The 12,044-nt window shown below is 44.9% G+C and overlaps 6 protein-coding genes across 9 annotated transcripts; 2 read left to right on the top strand and 4 right to left on the bottom strand.

Moving 5' to 3' along the window:
• Nucleotides 1-1,190: 1,190 nt before the first annotated feature.
• Nucleotides 1,191-2,921, bottom strand: Tango4 (transport and golgi organization 4). Its single transcript, XM_020947291.2, has 2 exons — nucleotides 2,687-2,921; nucleotides 1,191-2,629 (listed from the first exon to the last, which is right to left on the bottom strand). The coding sequence occupies exons 1-2, from the start codon at nucleotides 2,797-2,799 to the stop codon at nucleotides 1,273-1,275; spliced, it is 1,470 nt and encodes a 489-aa protein (XP_020802950.2). The 5' UTR covers nucleotides 2,800-2,921; the 3' UTR covers nucleotides 1,191-1,272.
• A 491-nt stretch (nucleotides 2,922-3,412) lies between these two features.
• Nucleotides 3,413-5,500, bottom strand: Lsm12a (LSM12 homolog a). The gene is made up of 5 exons (XM_020947290.2): nucleotides 4,769-5,500; nucleotides 4,487-4,617; nucleotides 4,309-4,425; nucleotides 4,097-4,228; nucleotides 3,413-3,620 (listed from the first exon to the last, which is right to left on the bottom strand). Exons 1-5 carry the CDS (start codon nucleotides 4,911-4,913, stop codon nucleotides 3,477-3,479), a joined length of 669 nt encoding a protein of 222 aa, XP_020802949.1. The 5' UTR covers nucleotides 4,914-5,500; the 3' UTR covers nucleotides 3,413-3,476.
• A 409-nt stretch (nucleotides 5,501-5,909) lies between these two features.
• LOC110179676 (translation machinery-associated protein 7 homolog) lies at nucleotides 5,910-6,484 on the top strand. The gene is made up of 2 exons (XM_020947287.2): nucleotides 5,910-5,991; nucleotides 6,057-6,484. Exon 2 carries the CDS (start codon nucleotides 6,075-6,077, stop codon nucleotides 6,267-6,269), a length of 195 nt encoding a protein of 64 aa, XP_020802946.1. The 5' UTR covers nucleotides 5,910-5,991; nucleotides 6,057-6,074; the 3' UTR covers nucleotides 6,270-6,484.
• On the bottom strand, nucleotides 6,478-7,870 carry LOC110179675 (ribokinase). The gene is made up of 3 exons (XM_020947286.2): nucleotides 7,529-7,870; nucleotides 6,919-7,467; nucleotides 6,478-6,858 (listed from the first exon to the last, which is right to left on the bottom strand). The coding sequence occupies exons 1-3, from the start codon at nucleotides 7,582-7,584 to the stop codon at nucleotides 6,540-6,542; spliced, it is 924 nt and encodes a 307-aa protein (XP_020802945.2). The 5' UTR covers nucleotides 7,585-7,870; the 3' UTR covers nucleotides 6,478-6,539.
• Nucleotides 7,871-8,229: 359 nt separating this feature from the next.
• Vsp37A (Vacuolar protein sorting 37A) lies at nucleotides 8,230-10,267 on the bottom strand. Of its 4 annotated transcripts, none has more exons than XM_020947288.2 (4): nucleotides 9,670-10,267; nucleotides 9,240-9,584; nucleotides 9,021-9,172; nucleotides 8,230-8,857 (listed from the first exon to the last, which is right to left on the bottom strand). In XM_020947288.2, exons 2-4 carry the CDS (start codon nucleotides 9,547-9,549, stop codon nucleotides 8,663-8,665), a joined length of 657 nt encoding a protein of 218 aa, XP_020802947.1. In that variant the 5' UTR covers nucleotides 9,550-9,584; nucleotides 9,670-10,267; the 3' UTR covers nucleotides 8,230-8,662. The 4 variants fall into 4 exon arrangements, with proteins under 4 accessions (XP_020802947.1, XP_020802948.1, XP_086685444.1 ...); XM_020947289.2 differs by having other exon boundaries at nucleotides 9,688-10,235; XM_086829318.1 differs by having other exon boundaries at nucleotides 9,240-9,618; nucleotides 9,670-10,053.
• Nucleotides 10,268-10,545: 278 nt separating this feature from the next.
• LOC110179669 (uncharacterized) lies at nucleotides 10,546-11,230 on the top strand. Its single transcript, XM_020947280.2, has 2 exons — nucleotides 10,546-10,682; nucleotides 10,751-11,230. The coding sequence occupies exon 2, from the start codon at nucleotides 10,773-10,775 to the stop codon at nucleotides 11,115-11,117; it is 345 nt and encodes a 114-aa protein (XP_020802939.1). The 5' UTR covers nucleotides 10,546-10,682; nucleotides 10,751-10,772; the 3' UTR covers nucleotides 11,118-11,230.
• Nucleotides 11,231-12,044: the final 814 nt, after the last annotated feature.

Genomic DNA, 12,044 nt, shown 5'->3' with positions numbered 1-12,044 from the left:
TAAATGAACTTGATATTAATTAAAATATCTATCAAAACAGTGTCTAATAAGGGCAAAATCTTAAGCTGGTATTTTTCTAAAATTTCAAAACTGTTTTTTAGGGGTAAATTAGTAGTATTTAAGTATTAAATACCACCTCATTAAATTAGTTTTATAGTACGATAATTTACGATATCCAAGAACTTTACAACTCTTTAATTAAATAATACAGGGGATGAACTTTCTCAAATTATTATTTTTTTAAATAATTATAGAATAAGAAACCAAGACGACAAACTGAGAAATCTGAAATTAAAATTCCTACCAAAGTAGGCCCGGCCGTCAAATTACTTCCCCTGGTTTCCCTATAAAAGGCGGATCCGGGACAAGCCTAGGTTCATTCCATAGTCATCGGTCCCGGAGTGAACTTATTTTTACTATTTTTATTTTGTTTGTTTGTTTACTAAAACTGAATGAGACATTGGTTCTTATGCCATCAACTGTGCCATCGTTTTAATTCATTTGTTTTACTCGTTAATTCGTTGCCTAAATATGTATTTTTTTGTAATTTAATTTACTTTTTTTTACCCATATAATCGATGGTTGGAAGTTCTCTTTGCCCGTAAGTTGAAAGCCGAAGGTCGTGCAACGAACCAATTCACTTATTTTTATTTTGTTTATTTATTTACTAAAACTGAATGAGACATGGGTTCTTATGCCATCAACTGTGCCGTCGTTTCTTTTAACTAAAATTACTATAAAGGTTTCAGTTCGTTGTCTAAATATGTATTTTTTTAATTTAATTTACTTTTATGACCCATGTAATTGGGACTTTGTATTCGCTTTGCTAGGGCATAATTTAAATTAATTTATTTACTAAAATTAATTGAGACATAGGTTCTTATGCCATCAACTGTGCCGTCGTTTTTCTTTTAATTAAAATTACTATAATGGTTTAAATTCGTTGTCTAAATATGTATTTTTTGTTTAAATTTAATTTACTCCTTTTTTTTTAATTGCGAATTAATGTTAAAAGCTTATTTACAGTTCTACAATTACAATTATAGCCGAAAAACAATTCAAAGTTCAACAATTTAAACAAGAAACAATTTAAAAGAACACGCTACTCCGAACATTTTTTGATACTAGAGGTCCAGGAGCTGAAAGATTCATATTTTAACCAAATTCCATGAATAAATACTCGCAACTTGTAAATGGGTTCGTTTTTTAATGAAATCGTTTGGGAAATTGTAGCCTAAGTTTGCTTAAAGACTAGGGGACGAGGATTGTGGCTTAGAACTTGCGCCGCTTGAGCAGCTCCGGCCGCCAGTTGACCGGATGAGACTCCTCGCTGGCCTCATCGTCCTCCTTGTACACCTTGATGGTCTTGTCCGCCTCGGCGGTGATAAGGCGCGTGCCCGACTGATCGAAGCACATGGCAAAGATGCCAGCCTCACTGTCCATGGAGCCGGGCTGGACGGGCGCCTGGAAGCGCTGGAAATTGTAGCCGGTACGCCAGTCCCAGAAGAACATGGTGCCGTTGTCGCCGCCCGATACAAGCACACCATCATTGTTGGCCGCCATGCAGTTGACGATGGCCGTGTGGCCGGAGATGTTCTGCACGAAATTGCCCTCCGGGCAGCGCCACTGCTTGATGTTGTCCGGCGAGGCGGAGGCGAACATGTACAGCGACGGATGCAGGACCACGCTGCGCACGGACTTCTTGTGATTGGTCAGCGTGCAGACACTCTTGCCGGCGGCGAGATCCCACAGTCGAACGGTGGAGTCGTGGGAGCCGGTGATGATTTGCGGATTGGTTGCCTGCGCCACCACGCTGGCAACAGTGTTCGTATGTCCCGTCAGCGTGTGCACGTTGGCCTTGGTACGCATATCCCAGATTCGTGCCGTCGAGTCCCGGCCCGAGGTGGCCAGCACATCGATGGTGGGATGCAGGGCCAGCGAATAGACGGCGGACAGATGGCCGTGATAGTGACGGATCACCTTGTTGTACTCGAGATCCCAGCACTTGACCTGCCGGTCCTCGCCGCAACTGAACAGGTACGGATGCTTCGAGCTGACGGCCACACCGCGCACAGTGCTCACGTGGCCGGTGAGGGAGAGCTTCAGCTTGCCGCTGGCCAGGTCCCAGATCTTGATCACGCGATCGCCGGCGCCGGTGGCGAACCACTCGTTGCCGGGCTCCACGGCTATGCAGCGCACCCAGCCCAAATGGCCGGAAATGACGCGGGAGAGCTTCCACGGTGCATGCCACTTGGGCTTCGGGATGGTCGGTGCCTTCTTCGGTATCAGTTGCAGGTTGCTGGCGGTTCCATTTGCCCCCTTACCGCTGTTATTGTCCGCTGCTCCACCGTTGTTGTTGGGCAGAGAGGCGCGCACCAGCGATGTGTGGCTGCCAGTGACTAGCGGTGGTGCTGCTCCTCCTGCTCCTGTCTTCTCCATAGCTCTGCCACCGGTGTACTTGACCATGCCACCGGCAGCGGAGCCCTCGGCGCTGCCATCGGTAATTGCCAGCGGCTTGTCGCCCGGCACCGGGGCTCCTGCTCCCCTCCTGGCATCGCCTATCTTGGCGGCCTTGTCCAGGACCAGTCCATAGCTGTCCCTAGCCTTGATGGAGCGCCGCAGCTTCTCTCTGCTCCCGAAAATATTTGTAATTAATTCATTTTCTTTACAAACTGCAAGCACTTACAGCCGGTCGTCGATTTCGGGAAGGTTTCCCTGGTTGGACACAAACAGGTCGTGGGTGCGCTTCAGGGAGCGGAATATCAGTGTATGGACACTGTGTTTTTGTACATCCTCCATCGCTGCAGGCTCCTATTTGTTTGTTCTTTTCCCAAAAATAATGAAATATAAAATAAATGCGGCCTTTCAGCTGGCTTCACAATAGAGCCATTCACAGCGAATGGAATACACACAGCAATATCGGCTATCGATAGCTGTTCGCCGGCAGTTATCGGAGTTATCGCCCAAAATGAAATTGAATGGAACATTCATATTCTATAAAAACCAAAATATTAAAATAATTTTAAATTATTATCTAAAGTTTTCTCCATTTAAAGAGACAATTAGGAGAGCTATACAGTTAAATGGATTTTTCAATCTAAAAGTTACAAATTATTAACTATATTTGTGTATATTTTAAAATACAACTAAACTTTTTATAGGAATGTTACCAAACGAAATAGATTTGTTAGTTCGACAAGTTAATAATAATATTGTTTAAAAAATTAATATTTATACTTCTGGAGTTAATAAATGTTAACAGGATTTGTTTTTACAAGCCAGCGAAGATAGTAAAGATTAATGTGAATCCATCTTTTAAGCATTTTTAACTAAAATAAGTTTAAAAAGTCCTTAAAGTCTATATATAACGATCCCCGAGATATATATATTTAAAAAGAAAACAAATAGTATGTCCTTTTTGAAGCACATTTCTGTTTTTTTGTTTTGTTTGTTTTTTTCTTTTCTCTTTTTATTAATTAGTTTGCGGGAACCGGAGATCCAGATGCAGCATTACTCGACGACAAAGATGAGGACGTGGGAGACACGGATGCTGACGAGGTGCTGGCCGCAGCACCGCTTTCTGGGACCGGCGAGGGTCTCGTGTTGAAGAACTGTTTAATCTGGCAACGATATTTGCAATTAATTAATAGTCTTAGGTTCTTAAATGCTTAAAGATACTCGCAACACGATTGTCATAGCACTTGGAACAACAATTAACACTTACATCGTAAAGTTAATTGGAATTAATACAGATACAGAAAGCAGAAGAGTCTGCATTTATTGCGCTTATTTCTTGTCTCAAATAAATTGCATTAAAATTCGCATTTAAAACGTTATCATTGACCAATTGTAGTTTTATATCATATTTAATAAACAAGCCATTGAATAATTTTTGGAGTTTTGCAAACATAATTCTTTCGGTTGGAACTAGTGAATTTCGATTTATAATTATATAATTTTGTTAAAAAAAAAGAAGAAACAAACAAATAATTACTTATTGTTTGTATACATATGATTTATACAATTCTTTCCCTGCTTCTCATTGCACACTACGACAGTCCTGTTATGAATGATGATTTTTGGCAGAGTTTCTTACAATCCGTTTAATGTAATTGCATGATGTTTCGTTGTTCGAGCTGGACACCACATTGTCCACTCGGTACGGCGGCGAGATGGTGACTTCATTCAGAATTTGTATGTTGAGTCCCTGCCAGGAGACCTCATTGTACTGCAAAAGAAGAGATCGGATCAAGTTAATAACTCCTCGCCCGCAGAAGGAGATGATATGCGGTGGAGCATTATCCATACCCCGTATTGTTTGGCTATCGCTCTATAAAGCTCCTGCGCCTCTGGACTGACGTCGGCGTTCTTGGACTTGAGATAGTCCTGCCTCCGCTCCACTGTTTTCCTCAGGCGCATTTTCACCTGGTGAGAGGCCAAGGATTAGCTGGGCTATCTAGATGCCGCTCACTACCTCTTCCCTTACCTGTTCCAGGTTGAGCTTCTGCGGATCGTCAAAGTTGCCGTTGCACTCCTTGACCACCTGAACGTTGCTGCACAGCGAGAGGTTCATCGCGTAGATATCACTCAGCTCCTCCGTGGACTTGGACCGGCATTCTAGAGAGGATTTAGCAAGGGGGCAGATGTAAGGAGAACCACTTGTGATATGTATTATATAAAACAGGGGGACTTTCACTTTAATGTGAGTGAAATTTGCAATATTTGTTGCTTTTTTTTCGGTAGATTTTTTTCTTTGTAAAAAGGATACTCAGGATAAGCATCTTTGTGTTGTGATCGAAGGCCAGCACCTCGCCCTCCACCTCCTCATTGAAACAGGTCGTGCAGACCACTGTGGATCCGATGCTGAAGCAGTCGTTCACCGCATTCACTGCGCTCCCAGCGGCAGCGGCCATCTTTAATTGCCCGACTTGACGGATTGGGGATGGACCCAGTGGCGAACTGGACAACTAACTTGGGGGCTCGGAGATAGTAATTGGAGCCGATTCCGGTTGCTGGGTTGCGCTCGCGCTTGTTTACACACAAACAAAAGAAAGTCAAATCAAAAGAGCAAATAAAACAACAACAGTTGCTGCCACTGCTGCTATGCTGTGCTGTGCTGGCAGGATTCCCAAAAGGGGGCGACTCTTGGCTAGCAAATTTCGTTCTGGACAGGATTCCCTGTTTCGCTTCTTCTCTGCTTTCCTGCTTGCTTGCTCCCTTCTTTCGCTCGCTCGCTTTCACGCGCTGCTCCCGCTGCTGTTGTTGTATGTGTAGCGTAGCGTAAATGTCGCTTCCTGGAACGTCGTCGGCTGCCGATGGATCTGCGGTAACTGCTTCGCTGCGGGCAGAGTTCACACGTGCGTGGGGCCAAAGATTCGCGTTGCGGTTGCTGCGCTGGCTGGCGGCGTTGGCCTAATACGCTTATTGCGGTTCTCGGTTGGGGAAAAGTGGGAAAAATATGCGAAAAATTTATTGGTCAACACACGAAACAACAGCCGAAAGAGAACAGCAAAAACAGTGTTGCACCGGAGATGTCAAGCAATCGATAGCCCTATCGATAAAATCGATGGGGTCACTGAGTTTCATGCCAATATATAGGAATTGCACCAGGCTGGATAACCTATTGGTTGGGGCTAGTCGAAAAATTGAATAAAAGCCCCCAGCGAAAATAGCGAAAGCATAAATATTGCCATCTGGAAGAAAACATTTATTATACATTTATTAACAAAAAGAGCTGCTCCAACCTGCTTTAAATTCCCGCTTGCCATGTTGCACAGAGTCGTATTGAATGCATCTATCGAATGCGGTCAAACAGTTTTCCTTCCATAAGTTGTGCCTGTGCTAGAACGAGACAGAAAATGTAATACACGGTTGTTGTTTTTAGCATTTGTTGCATAGTTAGTATTTTTCGCATATTTCGATGGTAGATACTGGTATTTTTATCTCTGCTGCTGCTCTGCTCACTGATTGCGAGGAAAACGTGTGATAAAGGTGCGTGACATCGCTGGGCGTTGAATTTTCCGAATATTGGCTGATTTTCGGCATTTCCCCTGCAGCATCAATAGCAAGGAATCATGTCTGGACGCGAGGGCGGTAAGAAGAAGCCTCTGAAGGCGCCAAAGAAGGATTCCAAGGACATGGACGAAGACGACATGGCCTTCAAGCAGAAGCAGAAGGAGCAGCAGAAGGCTTTGGAGGCGGCCAAGGCGAATGCGTCCAAGAAGGGACCGCTTGTGGGTGGCGGCATCAAGAAGTCGGGCAAGAAGTGATGCCATCATCTTGGATCCCAAAGGTTGCAGCTGGAGCCAGGATGTCGCATTTTCAAACAAACCCACAATACACAGAGATCAACAACAACAACAACAACACACCATGTGCCGCCGACAGTCTTCGTCTTTTTGTGGACCAAAATTGCTCGTGTAGCCCGTTGGAAAGAACTTCTTTTTATACTTACGATTACCATTAAATAGAGCATTGTACGTCACACAGAGATTTATTGCACTCTTGGCGGTAGAGAGTAAGTACTTGGTTGGCATCGGCTAAGCGCGTCGCGGAAAGCTGGCCTGTGTTCCGGGCAGCTGGACGGATTGCGAGGCTACCACACAGGCGGCGGCTACATGCTCCGCCAGCTCACCCTGCGGATGCTGTGCTATGTTGTGGGCCAGCGCTCCAATAAAGGCATCGCCGGCTCCCGTCGTGTCCACCACCTTTTCCGGTGCCACCTTGGGCGCAGGCACGTGCTGGTAATCGCCTAGACACTGCTTGGAGTCACCCAGAACGGCGCCCAGCTTACCCAGCGTGATGATCACCGTGTTGGCACCCATATCTACGAGCTTGCGAACGGCTTCTTTGGCTTCTCTGTGGATGATGGGAATCAGGATTAGGACCATTTCGTTATTGAACAAGAGTGTAACTCACTCAACAGAGTGAATGCTGGGCATTCCCGTCATCAGCGCTGCCTCGGTCTCATTTACACAGAAGATGCTGGCCAGCTGGAGTAGCACCTGAGGCGTATTCTCCATGGCCGGGGCTGCATTCAATATGGAAACACCTCGGAATTCCTTGAGGGCGGCCTCCGTGGCCGGCACGGGCGTCTCCAGTTGGCACACCAGCACCTTGGCCTCGTCGAACAGGGACTTGGCCTTGCTCACATCGCTGGCACTGAGAGAATTGTTTGCTCCCACCACGATTATAATATTGTTCTCGCCGCCATCGGACACGGCTATCTGGGCCACACCCGTTGTCTGGCCCTCCAGCTGCTGCACGTGCACCACATTGACACCCTCGGCGATCAGCTGGCGCAGGTAATCACCGCCGAAGCTGTCCGCTCCCAGCTTGGCCACCAGAGCCGTGCGTGATCCCTGGCGTGCGGCAGCCACACACTGATTGGCACCCTTGCCGCCGAAGCCGGTCTGGAAGCTATTGCCGTGCAGCGTTTCGCCGGGCTTTGGCAGGCGGGGTGTGTAGCTGCAACGGAAATGAAGGTACTGTGATTAGGATGAAGATATTGCAACGCCACACGACGTACCATATGAAATCAATGATGGCCGAGCCAAAGACCAGCACCTCGATGGGTTCAGCCATGATTGTTGGTTGCAAATGCAGGTGAACTTCTCCAATGACGAAGTGCTTGTGTGCTCCGCCTTATCGCGTCAGAGAGAGAGCAAGATTATGTGATCCAAGTGAAGGACAGGGGCAAGGGCACAGCCGGCGCTACGGCGGAGGAGGAGCAGCGTTTATCAGCTATAGCTGCTGGCCCACACGGTGTCCATTCAAGAGCTTCGAGCAGGGAGCGGGGAAATGGCAGGCTAAACTTGAATTTATGGCCAAAATGGGGATCTCTGAAAATACCAAATAATACCTAGAGTGCAAAAATACCCTAACGCCACAAAATTGCACAAACTTTTAAATATTATATATTATTTATAATCATACAATAAAATGTATGATATGAGACCTAATTTCTTAAAATTATTTACTTTTTAAAAATATAATATAAAATTAATTAAAATTCTTCTTCGATTTTCAGATGGTTTTTATTGTGAACAAAGAAATATAAATATAAACAAATATAAATAAATAATTATATTTTAGGAAATAAAAGTGCACATATCATATATTGAAAACTAGAAATCCCATAAAACAAATACGAGCTGCTTTTAATGTATAAAAGTATTAATAAAATATAATTTCGATATTCCCCGAAATAGAAAGAGAACACATACCAGATAATCCGAGATAAATCAAGTTTATTAAATATACATAATACAAATAGAACAATTTTGGCTGGCCATGATACAAAATAAAAGCCGGAATAATTTGTAGCCTAAAACGTGGGAATACATGCGGTTATGATTGTTGATAATTAAAAATTTAGCCGGGGACCGGGAGCTGGGGATCCATAACATATTTGCGTTCCTTTCTAGGATGTATAAGTAGCTCCTACCGATTTACAAGAATTTAAATATAGCCTAAAACTAGTGCTTATAATCTTCCAAGGATCGCACGACGCCTGACTCCACTTCTCCATAGCTGTTCCCGACTGCTCCTCGATGCTCTTTGATGCTTAGACTCTATATTGCGACTCGTGGCGGATGGAGGGGATTGGTAGTGGTATGAAATGTGAGATAACACTGAAGGGAACGGGTCACGGATGGCATTCCTAGATGCCAGCCCGCTCCAGGGCACTCAACTGGGTGCCCAGGCGCTCCTCCTTGGCCTTACGCTCGGCGCTGATCTTCTTGGAGCTCTGGTATGTGTTGAGGAACGTCTGAACATCGATCTTGCCGTTCAGAAAGTTTTCCACATGACGATCACAGTCGGCATCGGCATTAGAGGCAGCAATCTGAAGGAGTTCCTGCAGGAAGACGTGGTTTAAATAAGGATTTAGTCCTCTATATTTGTATCAGAACCGAATTATTAATTTCCCTAATGGTTAACAGATTTTATCAACCTAAATTCAATAACGAAACGTGACTCACCCCCCACATTACATGACACTTTGTTTACAAGCAACTCACCCTTATGTGCTGCGGTTCATACTCCTCGGACTTTTTCATGTACTTCTTGTTCAGCTGGTCGCACTTCTCGCCCAGCGTTTTCAAGGCAGTGTAATCATCGCTGAGCCGGCGCTTCAGCTCCACCAAATGCGTTCCCTTTGTCTCGTTCTCCACTAAAAGCACAGAAATTAGATTGGGATTAGGAACTGCATCTGTGCTCTCTACTTTAATGATACCCACTTGAGATACTCTCCACCTGGATCATCATCGAATCGATGTCCTCGTTGAGATGCTGCACCACGGACATCTCCTCGATGAAGTCATCGAAGAACTCGGTATCTCTGTCTAGCTGCTTCAGTTCGTCCAACGACATGGTCGAGAGATTGGGTATATTGTTGCCCGCAACGCCCACATCGCCTTCGTTGCATTCCTTGTCGTCCTTGGACTGTTCCATCGGTTGTCCTTGATGGTGGCCTAGACTATGTCCTTGTGCCTGTCCCTGGACATGGCCAAGGGTATGGCCCTGCGGTGACTGCTGGGTGGTGGGCATTTTGTGCTGCAGTAGCTCCCAGTGTCCCAGAGCAACTTCAGAAAAAGGGGGAAGGAAAAACAATAAGCACTAAAGACAGGGGAGGCAGTGAAAGGAAACATCGTCAGGCGCACTACTTACTCGGACTCGGAGACCAACCTTTTGACGACCTCCAGTAAGCCTCTAGGCGGTCTCCTGGCCTAGCCTGCCCGCCTGCCTGGTCGGAGCAGTCTCTGCTCTGCGAAAGGTGTGCAATTTCCTGAAGGTTCTACCCGGTCTTCGTCGCTCCTCGCTCCTCGCTCCTCCTGCTGCCCAGCGCCAACTGTCTTCAGTTCAGTTCGTCGCTGCTCTGTGTTGGCTCTGCTCTGGCGTTGTGATTACTGGTCTCCCGTTTTAGATTGGCGAAAAGAAACCGTTTGGCTTGGCGGCTTTGTTTGCCCCGATCGGAGTTGGATTATCTTTTGGAGGAGCAGAGGGGCCCAGCAACAACAATCGCCTGTTCACAAAGCACCGTTGAGTGTTGACACGGTTGTTCGGTGTTGCCAGACTATATGCGGTGTCGATAGGTTCTAAACTTAACTCGCGGTTTCCACGTGAAGGCCGAGTAAGGGTTAAATTCAACTGAAATCTATTTTATTTTTTCGTATAATAATTATGCTCCGATAAAAAAGATTTTGATAATTTATATACACGTATACGAATGAACTGAGCGGCAATGTAAAACCTAATGAATAACTTTAAGGGCAATGCAAGCTTCGTTTTCGGATGGGGATAAATTTTGTATTTCATTTTACTAGCTTTCTGTATAATTATTAAATATATTATATATGGGGAAGAAAAAATTAAAAATTTATACGTTAATTAAGCTATTAAAAATCAATAAATTAATAAAAATATTTATGAAATATATATCATATTTATGGTCACAAATTTTACCTAATCTCATACATCACATATGTTATAAACTTAAATTAATAATAATAACATAGATAGGTTTATAGTAGGCCATTAATTTAAAAATTGAATTTAAACTCAGCTTGTGGCACACATAAATGACGTGCGTCAGCCGAAGGGTTAACGTCGTGTTCTAATACCTCGCTTAGGTCTGGCAGCACTGCCACACCAATCAGCTGTTTACATTCAGTTTGTTTACGGTTCGTCTCTCGTCTCGCATTTCGCTTGGAATTTCTTTTTATATAACCTTTTATTTGGAAACCAATAGGAATTTTGTGTTTATCGACGACATGGCGCTATTCGAGATGAAATGGCTGCGGCGCTGGGTGCGACGCAACACGAATCCGATACCGGAGCACCGGGCCGAGCTGTGGAAGCGGCGCCTGAGTATCGGCTACGCTGTTTTGGCATGGCAGGCATTCGGCCTTGTCTGCTACATGGTCTATACCGGGCGCAATGATTGGGCCAAGTTCTATGGCTACAAGTCGGAGGAGGATCTGGCCGATTCGCCGGCACAGCAGTTCGCCAAACATCTCAAGGTGGAGGGCACCGGCAAGATCATTCGCTTCCAGGGCTTTACCAAGGTGGAGGAGATCCCATTCGACGCTAGCGAGGTGCAGCGCGTCAAAGAGTAACTTCTGACTGGACACTCTTAGTTTATAATCCTTTTTTTTTGCCAAGAAATCATTTGTTCATTGCCATTAAAGCTTGTGCATAAGAAGTCGGTGGACAATATTGTATATATTAATGTCAAAATGTTTATTTATTTATAATAAGTATATTCAGACCATTTTGTACAAAGGCATCAGGCTTTTCACTGGACAAGTTACATTAAATCATGGCAGCTAAGAGATCGTCATGCACGGGATCCTCTTCAGATTGTGTATCCCCACCTTTACAACAACCTTCGCAGATCACCCACGACGGCGTCCGGGTCTTCGCCTGGTCACAATTGTGATCTGCATGCGGGATAGGGCTATAAAGGAACGTTGGGTTACAGGGCGGTGTCAACCCTTACCATAGCCTGACGACGCATGAGCTCCTGGATCCGTTCGGCTCTGCTTCTCATAGAAGGGACGTTGGCATCGTCGGGTTTTGCGCTGATAAAGACCTCATTGCCGCGCTTAAACATGTTAAATTCGCCCGATGTGCGGAGAAACTCCTCTGGAGTCGAAAAGCCCAGCCTGCGATGCGGCAACAGAACTCCATATTTCTTCTTATAGGCCCTGAGAACCCGGATAAGAGATGCCGGGGTATCAGTCAGCAAGACTCGAACCTCTCGCAAAACATTATCAAAATACGCGTAAGACATGTTGTAAGCAAAAGAAAAGTTTTGACAATTGAATGAAACTGTAGCGGGGAATTTAAGTAACGTGAGCTTACATTTAAGAAATGGCCGCGCAATGGGGACGGCATAATCGGTATGTAATCGATACATCGATGACTTGGACTGGTCGACAACGCTTTCAAAATTTATAGAAATATTAACGTTTGCAGGCTTTAGTAAGTTCTAAAAAATAGAAAAGTTTAATTTAATTAATATTACCTTAATAAAAATTGTG

This window comes from Drosophila serrata, unplaced genomic scaffold (genome assembly GCF_035046125.1).
Source record: "Drosophila serrata isolate PLE 108 unplaced genomic scaffold, ASM3504612v1 contig_190, whole genome shotgun sequence".
Taxonomy (NCBI): Eukaryota; Metazoa; Arthropoda; class Insecta; order Diptera; family Drosophilidae; genus Drosophila; species Drosophila serrata.
The sequence above is the reverse complement of the archived record's forward strand: the minus strand, read 5'-3'. Positions and strand labels throughout refer to the sequence as shown.

What these genes read in the sequence shown, in the direction of transcription:
- Tango4 (XM_020947291.2), bottom strand. Translation starts at nt 2,799, where the DNA reads ATGGAGGATGTACAAAAACACAGTGTCCATACACTGATATTCCGCTCC. An exon ending in CCCGAAATCGACGACCGGCT is followed by an intron (nt 2,630 to 2,686) that starts GTAAGTGCTTGC and finishes TTTCGGGAGCAG; the next exon opens with AGAGAAGCTGCGGCGCTCCA.
- Lsm12a (XM_020947290.2), bottom strand. Translation starts at nt 4,913, where the DNA reads ATGGCCGCTGCCGCTGGGAGCGCAGTGAATGCGGTGAACGACTGCTTC. An exon ending in CACAAAGATGCTTATCCTGA is followed by an intron (nt 4,618 to 4,768) that starts GTATCCTTTTTA and finishes AATCCTCTCTAG; the next exon opens with AATGCCGGTCCAAGTCCACG. An exon ending in GCAATTACATTAAACGGATT is followed by an intron (nt 3,621 to 4,096) that starts GTAAGAAACTCT and finishes TATCGTTGCCAG; the next exon opens with ATTAAACAGTTCTTCAACAC.
- LOC110179676 (XM_020947287.2), top strand. Translation starts at nt 6,075, where the DNA reads ATGTCTGGACGCGAGGGCGGTAAGAAGAAGCCTCTGAAGGCGCCAAAG.
- LOC110179675 (XM_020947286.2), bottom strand. Translation starts at nt 7,584, where the DNA reads ATGGCTGAACCCATCGAGGTGCTGGTCTTTGGCTCGGCCATCATTGAT. An exon ending in GCCATCATTGATTTCATATG is followed by an intron (nt 7,468 to 7,528) that starts GTACGTCGTGTG and finishes TTTCCGTTGCAG; the next exon opens with CTACACACCCCGCCTGCCAA. An exon ending in CCCAGCATTCACTCTGTTGA is followed by an intron (nt 6,859 to 6,918) that starts GTGAGTTACACT and finishes CATCATCCACAG; the next exon opens with AGAAGCCAAAGAAGCCGTTC.
- Vsp37A (XM_020947288.2), bottom strand. Translation starts at nt 9,549, where the DNA reads ATGCCCACCACCCAGCAGTCACCGCAGGGCCATACCCTTGGCCATGTC. An exon ending in CCAGGTGGAGAGTATCTCAA is followed by an intron (nt 9,173 to 9,239) that starts GTGGGTATCATT and finishes CTGTGCTTTTAG; the next exon opens with TGGAGAACGAGACAAAGGGA. An exon ending in ATGAACCGCAGCACATAAGG is followed by an intron (nt 8,858 to 9,020) that starts GTGAGTTGCTTG and finishes GTCTTCCTGCAG; the next exon opens with GAACTCCTTCAGATTGCTGC.
- LOC110179669 (XM_020947280.2), top strand. Translation starts at nt 10,773, where the DNA reads ATGGCGCTATTCGAGATGAAATGGCTGCGGCGCTGGGTGCGACGCAAC.